Source organism: Hyperolius riggenbachi, chromosome 4 (genome assembly GCF_040937935.1).
Source record: "Hyperolius riggenbachi isolate aHypRig1 chromosome 4, aHypRig1.pri, whole genome shotgun sequence".
In the NCBI taxonomy this organism is placed as follows: Eukaryota; Metazoa; Chordata; class Amphibia; order Anura; family Hyperoliidae; genus Hyperolius; species Hyperolius riggenbachi.
In genome coordinates this window covers 331,568,844-331,582,472 of record NC_090649.1, presented here as the reverse complement: position 1 = coordinate 331,582,472, position 13,629 = coordinate 331,568,844, and the positions used below count along the sequence as shown (strand labels likewise).

The 13,629-nt window shown below is 43.3% G+C and overlaps 1 protein-coding gene across 1 annotated transcript in view; it reads left to right on the top strand.

Annotated features, from left to right (window-relative positions):
• Positions 1-13,629, top strand: part of NDUFAF7 (NADH:ubiquinone oxidoreductase complex assembly factor 7) — a 62,471-nt gene that overhangs the window by 6,793 nt on the left and 42,049 nt on the right. The window contains exons 2-4 of the mRNA XM_068231819.1: positions 1,926-2,083; positions 8,405-8,485; positions 10,158-10,268. Coding sequence (XP_068087920.1) covers positions 1,926-2,083; positions 8,405-8,485; positions 10,158-10,268 — 350 coding nt within the window. The remainder of the gene's footprint in view (positions 1-1,925; positions 2,084-8,404; positions 8,486-10,157; positions 10,269-13,629) is intronic.

The window sequence follows — 13,629 nt, the reverse complement described above, 5'->3', positions numbered from 1 at the left end:
ATGTCTTTCAATGCAAGGAAAGCATCTAAGCCCCCTTTAGATGCAGATATAGAATTTGCCATAACTACTTCCTGTGTCAGTGCATTCCACATTTTGATCACTCTTACTGTAAGGAACCCTTTCCTAAATAAATGTCTAAAACGGTTTTCCTCCATGCGTAGATCATGTCCTCTAGTCCTTTGAGAAAGCATAGGGACAAAAAGCTCATCCGCCAAGCTTTTATATTGCCCTCTGATGTATTTATACATGTTAATTAGATCCCCTCTAAGGCGTTTTTTTTCCAGATTAAATAAACCCAGTTTATCTAACCTTTCTTAGTAAGTGAGTCCTTCCATCCCTCGTATCAATTTTGTTGCTTGTCTCTGCACCTGCTCTAAAACTGCAATATCTTTCCTGTAATGTGGTGCCCAGAACTGAATTCCATATTCCAGATGTGGCCTTACTAGAGAGTTAAACAGGGGCAATATTATGCTAGCATCTCAAGTTTTTATTTCCCTTTTAATGCATCCCAAAATTTTATTAGCTGCAGCTGCTTGGCATTGAGTACGATTATTTAACTTGTTGTCGATGAGTACTCCTAAGTCTTCCTCCAAGTTTGATGTCCTCATCTGTATCTTGTTTATTTTGTATGGTACTGGACCATTGGTACGACCAAAATGCATGAGTACATTTTTCAACATTGAATTTTGTCTGCTATTTATGTGCCCATATAGCCATCCTATCCAGATCCTGTTGCAGTATGTCACTATTGTGATTCTGCACAATTTTGTATAATCTGCACACATAGCAACACTGCTTTCTACTGCATCTACTACATCATTAATAAATACATTGAAGAGTACTGGACCCAGTACTGACCACAGTGGGACCCCACTGCTAACAGTCACCCATTTTGAATAAGATCCATTGACCACAACTCTTTGTTTTCTGTCCATTAGCCAGTTCCCTATCCATGCAAACAGACTCTTCCACAGTCCTTGCATCCTCAACTTTTGCACCAGACTTTTGTGGGGAATAGTGTCGAAGGCCTTTGCAAAGTCCAAGTAGATCACATCTACAGCATTCCCAATATCCACATTAGCATTCACTGCCTCAGAAAAGCTGAGCATGTTAGTCAAACAGGACCTGTCTTTAGTAAACCCATGCTGATGCTGACAAATAAGATTATTTTCTACCATGAAGTCTTGTATAGTATCTCTTAGTAGCCCCTCAAATAGTTTGCACACAACTGACGTTAAGCATACAGGTCTATAATTTCCTGGATCTGATTTTTTGCCCTTCTTAAATAATGGGAAAACGTGGGCTGCACGCCAATCTACTGGAACTCTGCCAGCTGAAAGAGAGTCACAAAAGATAAGATAAAGGGGTTTATCGATAACTAAACTTAATTCCCTTAGGACCCGAGGATGCATGCCATCCAGGCCAGGTGCCTTGTCTATTTTTAATTTATTTAGTCTTGCCTTCACTACTTCATGCGGGCCTTCTGTTTATAGCCCTGTTTATAGCCTTTCTAGCAGTTGGAACGGTTTTAGATATGGTTGTTTTCACCCTGTACAACCTATGCTGAATCAAGCAACTATAAAATGTTGTTTTATGTCAGGAAGTTCAGTACAAGTCAATTACAAAAATAAGTCATGTATAACTGTATAGTCACAGGTTAGAGCTCCTTTTAAAGAACAATTGTAGTATATTTTAAGTACTTATTATATCTCTTGTAGGAGTTAAAGTGTATGTGCAGTGACATGTAGCATGATAAGTATAACAAGTATGTTTAATGCCAGTAGTGTTATGAACTTCACTGTGTTCTCTTCTTTTTCCATTGTGGGGTAACCTCTTTCAGACAGGAATTTATATTTATTTTATATTCCCTTTACTGCTGTTTTTATATGCATTATTTATATTTTTGTTTGTAATATTTATCTTAGCTTATGCAGTAGATACGGCTGGCAGACATCTAAGTAGCAAAACTGAAGACTTTCAAGAGGGAAACCCATTACTAAAATACCTCACTATGAAAATAAAGGCTACAGGTCCTATTACAGTTGCAGAATACATGAGGGAAGTTTTGACAAATCCTCTGAAGGTATATGCCTGACTTATATTAAAGATTAAACATTGTTTGCTATTATTCCCTACGTGGTACAACTTTTTCAGGAAAAATCCAGGATGTGTCTTCTTTAATATATTAATTGTTTTACAGCAAACCTGTTATTTTGAAAAACAAAAATGTAGACACCTCAGTAGAGAGATCCTTCTTGAGCCCACTGCTGGTTGTCTGGACCCTCTTCTTCAGCTTCATTGAAAGTGGTGCATAGGAGAAGAAGAAAAAAAAGTGTGTGCTCTGACCTAGTTCACCTAAATATATACTGGCAGCCTAATTGTCTACTGACTAATTTCAAATGGCATAGCATTTGCTAATAGCATCTGCTTGCCAGAATATGCAGGGTCTAAACCGACTCCCTACATCCCTGCAGGAGTTGGCCCACGCAAAATACATTGCATCTCAACAGGGGTGCTATGTGTAGGCCTCCTTGTACCCCCAAGAAATGGGGGGGCAGCGATGACACTCATCAAGCATGCGCATTGCTCAGGTGTGCCATAGCCACCCCCGGGGGGGGGGGGGGAGGGGGAAGAGCAAAGAGCCGCAGAGAGCCCTCCCCCAGGCTTGTCCAGGGCCTGGGGGGGACCATCTACATTGCACCCCAAAGGATAGACTGCTTTCACTGGATATATACTGGCTGCCTAATTGTCTACTAATTTAAAATGGCATAGCATTTGCTAATAGCATCTTTTTGCCTGAATATGCAGGGTCTAAATCTACTCCCTACATCCCTGCAGGAGTTGGCCCACGCAAAATACATTGCATGTTGCCACCTGTGATAAATTTAACAATGTAAATCAGGGAGAGGAAAGATTAAATCATTTATAAGTAATATTGTTAAAGGGAGTCGGAAGCGAAAATAATCAAAAACAAAAAACAGATACCTAAGGAGAGGGAAGGCTCCGGGTCTTATAGAACATGGGTCCCCAACCACCGGTCCACGGCCCAATACCAGGCCGCAGGACATGTTGTGCCGGAGTGCAGTCCCCTGCCTCACTGCAGTGCAGCTATGGCTGTAACTCACTTCACTCGCAGCTGTGGCTGTAACTCATATCAACTCCCCTCTTTTGGCGAACTATGAGGAGGATGGTTGGAGTAGTGAGAATAAGTGTACATACCCTAACCCTAATTCGATCCCCACTTGCCTCTGAAAGAAATCTATTAAAATGCCACCCCTGTCTAAAAATAAATATGTATCAGTTTTTTTAGAAACTGTAAATCAGGACTTATGGGCCAAAAATTGGTCCATAAAAAGTAAAAAATCTAATCTCACTATAAGTGAAAAACAGACATTAAAAGAACTACAAGAAGCAAAGGGCCTTATAATAAAACCAGGAGACAAGGGGGGCAACGTAGTCCTTCTTGATGAGGATGACTATGTTGCGGTAATTAAAAGACAACTAAGCGATGGGAATACCTATCAAAAATTGCAGAATAATTATTTCCCACTGATAGCCCGTAAAGTTAATGACCTGATTGATGAAGCCTTGTCTAAACAGGTCATCACTGATAATGAGAGGGATTATGTTAAGGTTGAGACATATAATGTCCCCACTTTTTATACAATCCCTAAAATTCACAAAAATCCAAAATAGCCTCCCGGTCGCCCCATAGTGTCCGGTATAGGAAGCCCCACTGAAAGACTAGGTAAGTATATCGATGAGCGTTTGAAACCTATTGTTAGTCAGCTCCCTTCATATGTTCTGGATACTAAAAGCCTATTGGGCATCCTGGCAGATGTCACTGTCCCCCTGGGGTCCCTCCTAGTTGGGATCCATGAGGAACATGTGGAATCACTGTACACGTCGATCCCTCAGGGGGAGGGACTCCGGGCTATAGAATTCGTTTTGAGAGGGCTATATCCGGAGGCAGAGGTACTTAATCAGTTCATCTATGACTCGGTGGATTTGATTTTGAATTTTAATTGCTTCTCCTTTGATGAAGTGTTCTACAGGCAGATCAGGGGCACGTCGATGGCGGCGGCGTGTGCACCAGCTTATGCCTGTGTCCACTTGGGACTCTGGGAGCACCAGGTGGTGTATGGAGATATTGGCTACCCGGTACACGCGGCCCTCTGGCTTCGTTACATAGACGACGTGGTCCTGGTCTAGACTGGAACAGAAGAGGAGCTCACCGAGTTTATGGAAAGACTCAATATGAATAAAAGATAAGGCGGACTTACACAGTAAGCCAATATTTCCTGAACCTTCTGGACCTAAAATTAGAGGTTAGAGAGGAGAGACTTGTTACCTCTACTTATCGAAAGCCCACTGCTAGCAATAGCCTATTACACGCATCCAGCCATCATCCTCCATCGCTCATAAAGGGGATACCCTACGGGCAATTTATAAGCTTACGCTGTAACTGCTCCACAGATGACACCTTTCGTCAAGAAGCTAGAGAAATGTACTGTAGGTTTCGAAAAAGAGGTTACTCCCATCGAACTCTACGAAAAGCCTTAAAAAAGGCCTGGAATGTAAATAGACAGAGCTTACTGCAGGAGAATAAAATTGAGAAACAAGAAAAAGGTGACAATTACCTAAGATTAATTAGCAAATATGTAGCCCATTGGGAATACTTCCGAGAAATCTTAGAAAAAAATTGGGGAATATTGACAGCGTCACCAGAAATACTAAACATTGTAGGTCCACGACCATTAATGACCGCCAAAAGAGCACAAAATCTGTGAGATAAATTGGTTCACAGTGAATATATAAGGGACAGTTCCACATGGCTAGATAGACATGTCCCTAATGGCACCTATTGGTGTGCGAAATGTAAATTATGCCCATACATAGATCGAGCAGATAACAAGCACTTAAGCAATAGCACAGGAACTAAACAATATGATATTAGGTCATGTATAAACTGTCAGACCACAAGGGTAGTGTACATGATTGAAAGCCCTTGTGGCCTGAAATATATCGTTAAGACAAAAAGGATGATGAAAGATAGAGTTTTTGAGCATTTTAGGTTGATTGAAGAAGTTGATGAGGAGAAAAGTTTCCTTGTAGTGCATTATGCTGAGTTCCATGGGAGCGACCTCACGGGTACAAAAGTGAAAGGGATCTATAGGCTAAATATATCGAGCAGAAGAGGCAACTATGATGACCTGCTGTATTGCAGGGAGGCCATGTGGATATATAAACTTAATACACTGTATCCACATGGCCTTAACAGAGAACTGGACTTGCGTGCATACCTGCGGATGAGTGCATATAGTTAGGTGTCTTGTGTGCCATCTACGTGTGGGGAATGTGTTAACGGCCAAAATATCGGGTCACTGATCCTCGAGTTCATTTGGAACTCTATCGATAGAGCAGATTAAATCATGGGACCCCCTTGGAAGTATGTTAAACCTGGGGGGGGAGGCCACTTGTATTACCTCCTCCTTTATTTGAATAAAGTGACATCTAATTGGACATGGTAAAAGCACTGACGTACCTATGGAGGAGGTGCCTGACCTCTGTATAAGTGAGCCAGACAAGGGGGAGTGTTTTACACTCTGAGGAAACGCCCACGGCGTGAAACATGTAGGTGGGCGGGGCTTAAACGCGTCTGGACGAGAACGCTGATCCAACCGCTCGCACGCAATTCCAGACTGCTGCCCAAAAAAACTGCTGGTATGAGAGCCGCTAAGGGAGGCTAAGACGGGGAGATCCTGTGAGAAGCGGGCTGGGACGCCAGCTGGTGAGAGGACCACGCAACACAACTAAAGCGTACAGCTACTTAACTGCGCAGCAACGTATATGAACTAAAAGTCACTATGTGTGACGTAAGCAAAACCGGAGCAGCCGCTACATAGACTGACCAAGGATGGTGGTGAGATCTACCCTTTACCTTATTACTTATGCTATCGCTTGCATTTCTTAATCCATTACTAACATCAAGACACTAACAGCAAAGATTAACGCTTAGGTGCATATCATATGCGTGTTTAAAATTTGCAAGATATATGGGAAGAAACGAACTAAATGCTAAGGACAAAGTGGCCAATAATACATAGAAATAAGGAGGACAGTATTAAATTTGATTCCATAATTAAGGTGGTACCACCCAATCCAGTGACTCTATTGCCTAGGCTGTGTGTATGGAGTGTATGTGAAAAGCGTGAATGATAATTTGGGTCATCCAGTTATGCGGTGTAACTAAGCCCTGCAAACTTTCCCTTGTTTTTAAATGTATTTTTTACTATGAATTTTTTGCAATCAATAAAAATTATCTTCTATTAAGAAAGAAATGCACGTTATACCAATTATCTATAATTAATTTATGCTGTAACTCATATCACTCGGCGAGCACAGCGATTGCACAAACTGGATGCCTCCAGTCCTGCCCCCTCCCATCAGCTGCAGAGCTTCTCGTTTGTGTGCGTGGAGGGCGGGCCCCCTCCATTGGCCCCTCCATTGGCTGCGACTATGGGTGCATTTTCAGAGCCTCCAGTGCTGTCCCCTCTACAAAATGCCCAGTCAGAGGCAGTGTTGGGAACCGTGGGAGGATTAATTTGTGCCTTCCCAATGAAGAGCATCTGGCCACTATTTGTGACTGAGCCTACTCGGGAGCACTGGGGAGAGCCTGGAAAACGGTTTTTATTACATCAAGCTGGGTACGTATGCAATTACCTTGTGCAATATTTTCTTTGTTTTTTTAATGCTGATTGTATTTGCTGAGGGAGATTATTGACTACCTTGGGTACAAAAGGCGGTAGGGGGGTTCCTGTTTATTGTTTTCTGCAGTGGAATTTTTTTTTTATATAATTTTTTTTTATTTCTTCTTTATCTTTTTTCCTCCTGCCTATTGTACTTTTGTTACCTTTCTGTTTGCAAACTAGCAACTGATGTAGCCCATCGGGGATCAGAAACTGATCCCCTAGGGCGACATTGCAGGGCCGGTTTGCACAGACTCATGTCAGCAGTGTAGCTGACGACGCGCTGTGTTGCTATGTGCATGCATGACATCACGTGGCAGTCTAGGGAGCAACACGAACAATGGAATCGGTGTCGCTGGGGGTGAGTAGATTCACCAGGCTGATCGCTTGTGGGTTGCCATACACATGCCTGTACACAGGCCTAGTGTAGTCATGCATGTGTACGGCGCTTAGGGCCAGTTAACGGGCTTCTTGCGATGTCTTGGCAGCTTTTTTCAAGCGTGCTTCTTGCGATATCTTGCCGGCTTTTTGCTGCATTTCTCATTTTTTATTCCCCATAGGACACAGACGCAGCACTTTATCGTGTTTTATACGTTTTATGCGCTTGATTTCTCCCCATCCCAGTCTGCCAGGCCTTCGAAAAAATGTTTTGCATCAAAGCAGTACTCTGGTCCAAAAGGGTTGGGGACCCCTGCGTAAAGAGCCTTCCCTGTTCCTCCTCCCATTCAAAACTCCTGCCACATGAGCCTTCGGAAGTCAGGCCACTTTGTACTGGGCATTCGCTAGCACGCTTTTTTGCACGCTCGCAGTACGGAAGCGCCCGTTTTCGGGGGCACTCAGGCTCCCGAAGACCTCTGAAGTTTCCTGCAGCTGCAGAGAGTAGACTTCTACCCATAAGTCGAAGACTGCTAACCGTAGCCAGCGCTGGAGCGAGGGAACCAGGAGAGGAACGAGAAGACTCCATAGGACCCAGAGCCTTCCCTTTCCTTAGGTATATATATTTTTTTCACTTCAGACTTTATTCATTAAAGAGACTCTGTAACAACAAAAACCTCCCCTGGGGGGTACTCACCTCGGGTGGGGGAAGCCTCCGGATCCTAATGAGGCTTCCCACGCCGTCCTCTGTCCCACGGGGGTCTCGCCGCAGCCCTCCGAACAGCCGGCGACTGTGCCGACTGTCAGTTCAATATTTACCTTTGCTGGCTCCAGCGGGGGCGCTGTGGCGACTTTCGGCACGGAAATAGACGGAAATACCCGATCTCCGTCGAGTCCGCTCTACTGCGCAGGCGCCGGAAACTTGCGCCTGCGCAGTAGAGCAGACCCGACGGCGATCGGGTATTTTCGCCTACTTCGGCGCCGAGAGGCATCAGAGCGCCTGCGCACGAGCCAGGAAGGTAAATATTGCGTCACGGCTGTACGTAGGGCTACAGCGAGACCTCCGAGGGACGCAGGACGGCGTGGGAAGCCTCATTAGGATCCGGAGGCTTCCCCCACCCGAGGTGAGTACCCCCCAGGGGCCGTTTTGTCGTTACAGTTCCTCTTTAAGCTTTATTCAGTAAAGTTCCTTTTTCAGTAAATTTGCATTTAACTTTATACTTGGAGCATTTATGTTACCTAATTTCATATCTGTTTTTTCTATTATGTTTTGAAACTAGGGTTATTATATGCATCAGGATATGCTGGGAGAACATGGAGATTTTGTTACATCCCCTGAAATAAGCCAGATATTTGGAGAGGTATTTGTATTCCTACACTTTTAATGCAATACAATTTATATGAAATCCATAAAATCCAGCCTTATTGCAGTCTTTCTCTTGTATGTTACCAGACTTTATAATACACTGGGGAACTGTAACAAAAAAAAATCGATGATTAGGAGTTAGTGTTACAAGTATGTTATTTTAAGGGTTGAGTGGTACAAAACATTTTTTTGTAAAATAAGACAACAGAGTAAATACAGTAAATTCCTAGTTATCCGGCATTCAGACAACCGGCACGTTTAAGCAACCAGATTACCTGTGTACCATTGGGGCGTGTGCCTCTCTGTCTTCTCCCCAGCTATGTAGAGCAGAGAGCAGTGGAGTGACTTACCAGAGAATTGGCTACCATCCTCTTCTCTGCTTCTTACAGTCGCCAACTGTTCTGCTGCATCCTAGTCTATAGGCTCCCGTTGTGTGCCATGAGACCCGATGCTTGACAGGTGACATGCATCAGGAACCTACAGAGCATGCAACAGCACAGCTGGCGGCTATAAGAAGCAGAGAAGAGTATGTCACCCGGATCTCTGATAAGTCGTTCCGCTGCTCCCTGCTCTGCATAGCTGGGAAGGGGGCCGGGATAATGGGAGGTTTTACTGTACACAGATGTCCAGCTATCCATTGCTGAAAATTGTATCAAAAACAACAATTTGATTAGGAAATACTGAAACTTTCTGTTTACAGTAATGTTGCTATTTTTGCAGATAATACAAAGTCATGCAGAATTCTCAACATGCAGGAAGGTAGTGTCATACTGTAGAAGGATGTGGATTGGATGACTATATGGGCATGAAAATGGCAGATTAAATTCAATGTCGAAAAATTATGAATTTTAATGTTTATATAGCGCTGTCATCTTACGCAGCGCTGTACAGAGTATAGGCTTGTCACTTAACTGTCCCTCAGAGGGGCTCGCAATCTATTCCCTACCATAGCCATATGCCTATATATGTTTAGTGTAGTGTAGGACCAATTTGGGGGGGCGCATGTGTGACGTCTGACATCATACGCGCACCCTTACTAGGTAACCACGTGGGGTGCGCGTGTATGGGAAGTGGAGTGCGCACAGACAAGGGGAGGCCACGGACAGGTAATGTATAACTTGCACTTGGCACCTGGGGGACATTTAACATTAACGGGGGACAGTGCCGGAGGTTTCGTTGCGTTTGTCGATCGTCCTGAAATTGTACACCATTACCGCCGAGTACCCAATCGAGCAAGTCGGCCCGCATCTTGCAACATGTGCAATTGCCTTATGCAACCAAATTCGTTCCGAAATTGGTTGCATCGTCAGTTGGGCATACACTTGGCGGCACCGATTTTCACCGGATTAAATTATAATAATCAAATCGGATGGTCGATCAGCAACAAAAAGTCGCCTGATTTATGGCTGCCTTAAAGACCAGGAGACATTGCTCTCTCGATTGTTGTTGGGGGTTGATATGAGTATTAACAGTAGAGGATACATAAATGTGCTAAACTGCTTGTGGGGCAATTATCTGACAATTTGATTTTTGGAACACTACAGACTTATCATTAGATGTTATTACCTGCCAGTATCTTATAGCTTTATTGGTTTCTTTAGTTCATGATTTTAGTGCTGTTTTAATTTTTGCTATTCTAATGATAATATTTTTTTTTTTTGATATAGCTAATTGGCATATGGTGCATTAGTGAATGGATATCTGGAGGAAAGCCAAAATCTCTTAACTTGGTGGAACTTGGTCCTGGAAGAGGATCACTAATGTCCGACATTTTAAGAGTAAGTAATAAGAGGGACGATAAGAAAACACTACTTTTTTTGTTTTGTGTATCCCAGTAGTCTCAAATTGACCAAGAACTACTTAACCTCTTGAGGACTGCAGGGCTAAACCCCCCTAGTGAACAGGACATTTTTTAGTAAAAAAGGCCACTGCAGCTTTAAGGCCAAACTGCAGGGCCGCACAACATAGCACACAAGTGATTCCCCCCCCCCTTCTCTCCCCACCAACAGAGCTCTCTGTTGGTGGGGTCTGATCGCTCCCCCATGTTTATTTTTTTTAAAATAAATATTGTTGTTCGTGTGTTTAAAGGATACTCCAACTGAAATGTGACATAATGAGATAGACATGTGTATGTACAGTGCCTAGCACACAAATAACTATGCTGTGTTCCTTTTTTTCTTTCTCTGCCTGAAAGAGTTAAATATCAGGTATGTAAGTGGCTGACTCAGTCCTGACTCAGACAGGAAGTGACTACAGTGTGACCCTCACTGATAAGAAATTCCAACTATAACACACTTTCCTAGCAGAAAATGGCTTCCGAGAGCAAGTGAGGGTCACACTGTAGTCACTTCCTGTCTTCCTGTCCTGTCTCTTTCAGGCAGAAAAATAAAAAAAGGAACACAGCATAGTTATCTGTGTGCTAGGCACTGTACATACACATGTCTATCTCATTATGTCACATTTCAGTTGGGGTATCCTTTAAATAAAAAAAAAAAATGTTCCTTTAAATCCCTTCGCTACCTCCCTCCCTCCTTCCCCCCCCCCCCCTCCTTCCCTCCTTCCCCCCAGCCAGCCAATCATGGCGATCAGCTCTCAAAGGCTTCACCCTATGAGAGCTGATCGCTCTCTTGTCCCCCAGGGGGACAGCTGTGTCACACGGCTGTCCCCAGTGCAGCGTTGCTGCTGATCGCAGCGCTGCACCATATAAATAGACGACGATCACGCCGCTATTGCCGCTCGGGAGACTGAAGGCGGGGTGGAGCTCCGCCCCCCCAAGCAGGAGATGCGCGCGATCACCTGAAAAACAGAGCCCCAGGACTTTACGCCAATCAGCGTTAGGCGGTCCTGGGGCTGCCGCCGCGGCCACGCCCGTCGGCGTGACGCGGTCAGCAAGAGGTTAAAGGACAACTGAGGTGACATGTGACATGATGAGATAGACATGTGCATGTATAGTGCCAAGCACACAAATAACTAGGCTGTGTTCCTTTTTTTCTTTCTCTGCCTGAAAGAGTTAAACCTCGGGCATGCAAGTGACAGATTCTATCTGGGTCGGACCTGGATGAACTATAGTGTAACCCTCACTGATAAGTAATTACAGCCATAAAATTATTTCTTGTCAGTAAATGGCTTCCTGGAGCAAGGGTGAGATAAAAGGGTCAATAATTCATAGATTTGAGCTCTAGCATACCTCAATGAAGGTGTTTTTGAGCAGAGACAATGAAACAGTAAAAACTTACAAACTAAAATGTTATATAAAATAAAACTGTGGTATATCTGTGGTATAACTGTGGTATATCATTTTTAGGAGGAGGAGGATTGATACAGCTGTTTTTCTCATCAGTTTATTTACCTTGGATGTCCTCTAAAGAGTACCCGAGGCGGATGTATTAAAATTAATAGGACCCAGAGGCATGTGATGTGCACAATGACATGCCTCTGTGTCTCTCTATTGCCGCTGCTAGTCCCTCCTTCACTCTGGTGTCCCCTCCTGAAAATATCGCCAGGCCGATCTTCGCCTCCCTAGCTTCCTCCAGGCGGAAACTAAGCTGCAACCCAGGACGTACTCCTGGGTCGCAGCTTAGCTTCTGATACCCTTCCCCAGCAAATCCACCCCCAGGGCCCCAAAGCTGGCTGCCAAGCCCCATCCTATCCCACCCGTCACACAATATCATCAAGTGTCCATTTTCTGTCCCCTCAAAAGCATTGTTGGGATTGTTTATTATTTTCTTCCTTCTTTCGCCCACAAATGCAGAGTGTACATATGGCGGAGTCTTACCTAATCCAGGCAGAACACAGGAGGCAGCACCACACTCTATGCCTCGGATTTTGGCTGTGTATTAACCCTGGCAGCAGGTAGTGCAAATTAGCCTCGTACCCATGGGTCGCCATAACTTGAGGGGGCTTGGGAAGAGACACCTTGGGGGCCCCTAGAAGCTCTGGGGACCTGGGGCAATTGCCCCCTATACCTCTATGGAAGCACCGGCCCTGCTGATGACAAAGTTCCTTTGGTTGTATTGTATAGGGGAGGGGCAACATAAAAATAAAAGTTTCCAAGTTTTCTAACTAAACACCATTGCTTGAGGCAACACAGCAAGGGTTCCATATGCCGTACTACATCCTCTTCGTCTAAGAAGATCTCAATGTGTATTATTTAACAAAAGCAACTCTGGGTCAGGAAAGAAGTTTCCTATGTTGGTGACATCCTCCTCTAAAACTGGATTCAGTTTTTACCATTGAAAAAGCTTCAGTTTTTAAAGAGACACTGAAGCGAAAAAAAAATATGATATTATGATTTGTATGTGTAGCACTGCTAAGAAATAAAACATTAAGATCAGATACATCAGTGTAATTGTTTCCAGTACAGGAAGAGTTAAGAAACTCCAGTTGTTATCTCTATGCAAAAAAGCCATTAATCTCTACGACTTTCAAAGTCGTGGAGAGGTACTGTCTTCTGACTTTTATTATCTCAACTGTAAGTGAACAGTTTTCTTTTTATCTGCCAGAGGAGAGGTCATTAGTTCACAGACTGCTCTGAAAGAATCATTTTGATTGCAGAGTGTTGTGTAATTATATTAGATAATGATGCAATGTTAGAAAACACACTATATACCTGAAAATAAAAATTTGAGAATATTTTCTTTGCTGCTAATCTTCTAGTAATTATTCATAGTACACAACCAATTCATTATATCATATTTTTTTTTTTTCGCTTCAGTGTCTCTTTAATGGTATTGTGATTTATTGTTGTTACTCCAACACATCTGTATATCAATACTGATCTGGAGACTTGTGGTACCCATACACGGTATAATAAAAATGTTCGATTTTCCCGTTTGTTTTTTTTACCAAAACGATCGAATCGAATGAAAGTTGAAAGGAACCCTTTTTTATTTCGAAAAATCAGATCAGACATGTTGGAAAAATCTTTATATTCGATCTAATGGAGTAATCGAACTAAATGATCTAATCGAAAAAAAATGAAAAATTGTGCCATGTATGGGCACCTTTAGGAAACATACGTGTCTAATTTAGTGTCTAATGCATGCTGCTGTTCAGGTGAAGTAAATCCTAGAAAGGTAATAGTGGCTGGATAGTGTACTGGCTAAGGTCTTTACCTCTGACATAGGAGACCAGGATTCA